The 5331-nt window shown below is 58.8% G+C and overlaps 2 protein-coding genes across 2 annotated transcripts in view; both read left to right on the forward strand.

Annotated features, from left to right (window-relative positions):
- The window catches only part of MMP28 (matrix metallopeptidase 28), a 17927-nt gene extending 17739 nt beyond the window's left edge, over nt 1–188 (forward strand). The window contains exon 9 of the mRNA XM_010003826.1: nt 6–188. Coding sequence (XP_010002128.1) covers nt 6–188 — 183 coding nt within the window. The remainder of the gene's footprint in view (nt 1–5) is intronic.
- A 2999-nt stretch (nt 189–3187) lies between these two features.
- On the forward strand, nt 3188–5282 carry GAS2L2 (growth arrest-specific 2 like 2). Its single transcript, XM_010003827.1, has 4 exons — nt 3188–3545; nt 4214–4452; nt 4667–4774; nt 5238–5282. Exons 1-4 carry the CDS (start codon nt 3188–3190, stop codon nt 5280–5282), a joined length of 750 nt encoding a protein of 249 aa, XP_010002129.1.
- Nucleotides 5283–5331: the final 49 nt, after the last annotated feature.

A 5331-nucleotide genomic window follows, 5' to 3' on the forward strand; every position in this document is an offset into this window, starting at 1 on the left:
GCCAGGGCCTGCCCCCCGGCACGGCGGGCGCCCTCACCCACCGCGACGGCTTCATCTACTTCTTCCGGGATGACCAGTACTGGCAATTCGACCGGGCCAAGCTGCAGGTGGTGGCCACTGGCAAGTGGGCCACCCAGCTGCCCTGGATGGGCTGCTGGGACGCAAACGGTGGGCAGGTCACCTTCTGAGCATTGTGCTGGGACCACCTGCAAGGCTGAACCCCACCTTGCCCGCCACTGCCCAGATCCGTCTTTATGTGACTCTGATTCCTGTTCCAGGACAGTTTAGCAGAGCTTGGCATGTTGGAGCAGTGCCCTGGCACGTCAGGGATGCTGCTGGCGTGAGGCATCAGGGTGCTGGGTCTGCCACGGCCACGTGGGCTGGAAGCTTTGGAGGACAATATTTAAAAAAAAACAACAAGAAAAGGTGTAAGCCATGGAGACTGTGCAGCCCCAGCCCTGTTCCTGCTCAGGGCAGTGCCAGGCATTTCCTTCAAGCCAGGACTGGGGTTTGTTGTGCTTCAGCTCTTGTTTTCCCAGTCGGGCAGGGAGGTGCCTCACAGGGGCTTGGTTTGTGGCTTGGGTCGTTTTATGATGTTTCCTGGTTCAAACAAAAAGAAAACAGGTATTTGGATGAAAATAGGGGTCCGTGTTGAGTTCTGTCGTGTGCTCAGAGATGTATTTTGGGAGCAAGCAGTGGGATTTGGTGTAGGAGTGTCTGTGGGGTGAAGGAAGGAGGAGTTACAGTGGAGCTGATGACCCTGTCACCGTGCAGCTGGAGCGCTGGCTCTCTGAGGGGTTTGGGAGCCTGGGTGGGTTCTCTGGTGTCTAATAAGGGTTGTGCTCACCTGGCAGTCTCTTGTGTGTGGAGAGGGTGTCTGTCCTCTGCTTTGTCTGCAAGAGATGGGATTAACGTGTTTTTGAGTCCCCTTGCCACAGGTGGATGAACAGGGTTGACAAATTAGCGGGGGAGGTGGGGATGAGGAGAGGGTGAGCAGGACAGATGGACATGTCTGTGCATGTAGGCTCACAAGGACAGCTTGGCTGCATATTCCTCATTCCTTTCCCAAAGGCTCCCCACCTGGAAACGCCTCTGGCTCCCTCACGTCCTCAAGGGGCCACTGATTGTCTCCTGGCTTGAATTCAGTGGCAGTAAATGCCAGTAGCTGTTGGTGCTGACCAGGACTGGGCTCAGCTTCCTTAAAACAGCCTTTGGCCTGGGAGAAGGGGGGATTTTCCCCACCCTGGGGTTGTGCAGGGCTGGGCTGCTGCTCCGCTGGTGGGTGTCCCAGGACTCGGACCCAGCACTGGGTGCCCTATTGGGGTTGGTGGCTTTGGCACGGGGCTGTGGTGGCCCTGCCATGCCAGGAGCTGCACAGGCAGCTCCACCTGCTTCCCAAGGTGTCTGGGTGAGCCCTGCAGACACGGGCAGGGTGACTTCATCTGCTCATGGCTTAAAATCTCAGGGGATTTTCAGCGTTGCCAAAGGGCTGGGGCTGCATTATCTTTGTTTTGAATTGAGTTACAATAAGGGAGTCTCCTTCCAGGGAGTCTTAAGACCTTGGAGACCTGGTGGCAAATAAAAGGAGCCTCTGGCTGTGCAGTGTGGGGGTTGCTGCTTGTTTTCATGTCACACTTTTGTATTATTTTTCTAAAAGCCAGTCTCCTGGTTCCAGCAAGGCCTGCATTTGAGCTGCATGTGTGTGCTTGGGGCTGGGGTGGGCATTGCTCAGTTTGGCCTTAGCCTTCCTGCTTGCTGGATCAGATGGGGGGATGGAGCCCTCTGAAAACTCCCTGATGGGACTGATGCTGATGGTGAAGAAAACATGGAAACTCTCTTCCCTGCTTCATCCCAAATTATTCAGGATTTCTCCACAGTTTGGAGATGTGTTAATGATTTTTTTTTTGCCAGTGTTGAGGATGAATTCATGCTGATGGGGACCCTTCAGGTCTCCACCTTGGCCCTGGCTGGTGGAGGCAGGTCCTTGCCTGCGATGGGGCAGGCAGCAGCCTGGAACCTGCTTTCCTGTTTGCTTTGCTTCATGCTGGGACACTCTGGGGTGTCCTGCCTGTCGAGCAGGCAGCCTTCTGCCTGAGGGACAGGGACCCCTCATGTTTGCAGAGGTCAGTTGTGCCTCCATCCCCACTCATGGTTGGTCCATGTGCTGCTTTTGGAGACGGGAGGATTTATGGCTCTGTCTGTACCCCAGGGGTACTCCACACCCACAGCCCTGCAGAGAAGCAGTAGATAATTATTCCCTTTTGTATCCCCTTAGGAGAGAGCAGGATGTCCCTTCTGCCATGGGCCTGGAGGCTGGGAACAGGACAACCTCAAATCCTCTCCCATTTTTGGGGTTTCCTGTTCCTCCCTTGTTTGCTGCAGTGTTTGCTGGGCCATGTGCTTGGGGTGGTGCTGCCAGGGCTGGGGCTAAGCACAGCATTGCTGGCAGAGATGGGGGTGAATGTGCTGCGTCCCCTGCACCCCACAAGTTTGTGGTGGCCTGGGGGAGATGGACTCACACCCTGAGTCATGCAGTCAGCCCTGCTGGGTGCTGTGGCTGAAGGTCCTGCATCACAAGGGTCCTTTTCTCCTGCTGGGCTCCTTGGCAGGGCACACCAGGCACGGACTCCTCCAGTCAGCCTGCCACACATTCCCCAGCCCAGGGGAATAGCTGGGATTCCTGCATTTCCTCCCCCAAAATGCCAGCTGATGTGCAGTGAGCATCAGCAGCTGGCCCCGGGGAGGTGAATGGGGTTCCCTGACACAACCAGAAGCCCCCCAAGCCCACGCAAGGCTCCATTTCAGTCCCAAAGGGCGAGCACATCCCTGAGGGAATGACCTGGGAAACTCAGGGGAGAATCCACCCCTGGGGGGAGCTGGGGAAGACGGAGCAGGGCTGCTGGCACAGGAGCAGGGAGTGTTTGCAACCGGTCCCTTGTCACCAAGGAGAAGGGCACAGCACTTGGGAAGGAAACAAAACACCCACTGCCCAGGAGGGTGTTTTCCTTTCCCAACAGACTGAGAAGGGCTCCCGGCTGGGAGAACAGTGTCACCATCCCGGGTGGCAGGCGGCAAGTGGCACTGGGTGAGTGCAACTGCTGGGCAGGTGGGCTGGGGTACAGCCTGGAGCAACTTCCCGTGTCCCCATCACCCTCTTCCCTTACTCTCCTCCCAGTGGTGGGGCAGGATGTGGGGCACGCCGGGCAGCGCGGCGCGGAGCATCCGCCCCTACCAGTCCAGCCAGCAGTACCTCTACGCCGTGAAGGAGGACCTGGCCGAGTGGCTGAAGGAGCTGTATGACCTAGACATCGAGGTGGGCACCTTCTTGGAGGTGCTGGAGACAGGGGCCGTGCTCTGCTCCCACGCCAACAACATCACCCACGTGGCCCAGGAGTTCTCCCGTGCCTGCCCTGGCAGGGCCCGGCACCTCCACCTGCCCGCGGCCGGCGTCACCTGCAACCTGGCGGCACAGCCGGGCACCTTCCAGGCCAGGGACAATGTCTCCAACTTCATCCAGTGGTGCAGGAAGGAGATGGATATCAAAGGTAGGATGCTGGGCTCCAGCCCCTCTGTGTTCCCCGTGGGTAACTCCTCTCCAGCTGCTCCTGGCACCTTTCCCGTGTGTCCCCCAGAGCTGGTGCCACGTGGCATCAGGCAGCGCTGTGAACACAAGTCCCTGAGCTGGGATTTCTTGCACAAACACCTCTGGGATCAGCAGCAGCTCTGCAGGCCATGGGCACGGGACAGGCCTGTTTGCTTAGGTGCAAATGTGTTCTGGGGGGGGTTGGGGAGATGGGGAGAGCGTGTGGAGCAGCCTGGCCCTGCTGGGCATGGCACCACCTCAGTCATAAGGACATCAGGAGCAGTGCTGGTTGTGAGCAGAGGGTCTGTCACCCTGTCCCCACCACCAGCAGGTGCCTGGGAAGGGCATGGGCATGGAGTGACACATCTTCAGGGCACCCAGCTGCTGGGTCTCATGCCTTTGGGATGCCATAAACCAGCCATAGGACCTTTGCTTGTAAATGCCCAAGGGGAAGGGCTCCTCCTCCATGAATTTATCCCAACTCTTCTAGGCCCAGCCATATTCCTAGCAGGATGGCTCCAGGGAATAATTTCCCTTCAGGCAGGTTTTTGACTCTGCCTGTGCCCCCGTCCCCTTTGCCCCCATCCCCATGTGCCTACCTTGGCTCATTCCACCCTTGTCCTGCTCCAGATGTCCTGATGTTTGAGACAGAGGACCTGGTGCTGAGGAAGAACGAGGAGAAGTTTGTGCTGTGCCTGCTGGAGCTGGCGCGCCGCGCTGCCCGCTTCGGCATGTGTGCCCCGACCCTCGTGCAGATGGAGGAGGAGATTGAGGAGGAGTTACGGGAGGAGATGGACCTGCCAACCATGGACACCCCCCCGCCCCCGCCCCCCAGGAAACTGCGGGACCTCCACAACCTCGACCAGATGGTACAGAGGGGCATGGAGGGGGATGGGGACAGGGGTGGAGTGGAAGAATGCTCAGAAGAAGCCGAGGAAGAAGAATGCTTCTGGATGGGGACAGATGGAGGTGGGGATGGGGACAGGGATGGAGGTGGGGATGGGGACAGGGATGGAGGTGGGGATAGCCACCCCAGGGCCTTTCCCAGGGGCCTTGGTGAGGACCCATCCCTGCTGCCCACAGGTCCAGCACCTGGTGAGCCGCTGTACCTGCCCTGTCCAGTTCCCCATGATCAAGATATCTGAAGGGAAATACCGTGTGGGTGACTCTGACACCCTCATCTTTGTCCGTGTGAGTCTCCTTCACCCTGTGTTTTTGGGGCACAGGCACCAGGAATCCTGCTCTGCTTTTTTATAATCCATCCCCCAAATGGGGCCAGTGAGGGGTTTTTGGCCCTTTCCCTCAAAGCTGGGAAGCTCAGCCCTGTGGGGATGTGGGGATGTGCCATCCATGTGTGTGAGACAAGTCCTGCCAGAGCCGGGTCTCACCCAGCCCTGGGGTGCCCTGTGCCTGCTGGACCTGTCCTTAAGCCTGGCCTTTCCAAACGGCTCAGCCTCCAACACATGCTGGTGGAGAGGGGTGTTCCAGCAGGCTCCCCACTCTCCTTGAGCTGAGTGGTGCCTGTCGGGATGCAGGGTGAGCTGAGACCCTCCCTGCCTGAATGGTGCTGAGCTGGGCATGTCCTTTGGGAGACCTGGTGGCACTTAGGGCGAGTCCCTGGCTCCCAAAGCCCTGCTTACCGTGCCGCTTCCAGGCTGCTGAAAAAGAGGTGGGGGTGCCCAGGGGGTCCCGCGGGTGAGGGACCTGCACCCCCCGGCCTCAGGCCGCGCTGGGGCCCTGCCGATCCC

The sequence above is a fragment of the Chaetura pelagica genome, unplaced genomic scaffold (genome assembly GCF_000747805.2).
Source record: "Chaetura pelagica isolate M959 unplaced genomic scaffold, ChaPel_1.0 scaffold638, whole genome shotgun sequence".
In the NCBI taxonomy this organism is placed as follows: domain Eukaryota; kingdom Metazoa; phylum Chordata; class Aves; order Apodiformes; family Apodidae; genus Chaetura; species Chaetura pelagica.

Excerpts from the sequence above, each read along its gene's own strand:
- GAS2L2 (XM_010003827.1), top strand. The coding sequence starts at position 3,188 with ATGTGGGGCACGCCGGGCAGCGCGGCGCGGAGCATCCGCCCCTACCAG. Across the intron at positions 3,546-4,213 it reads GAAGGAGATGGATATCAAAG|ATGTCCTGATGTTTGAGACA; the intron begins GTAGGATGCTGG and ends GTCCTGCTCCAG. Across the intron at positions 4,775-5,237 it reads ACACCCTCATCTTTGTCCGT|GCTGCTGAAAAAGAGGTGGG; the intron begins GTGAGTCTCCTT and ends TGCCGCTTCCAG.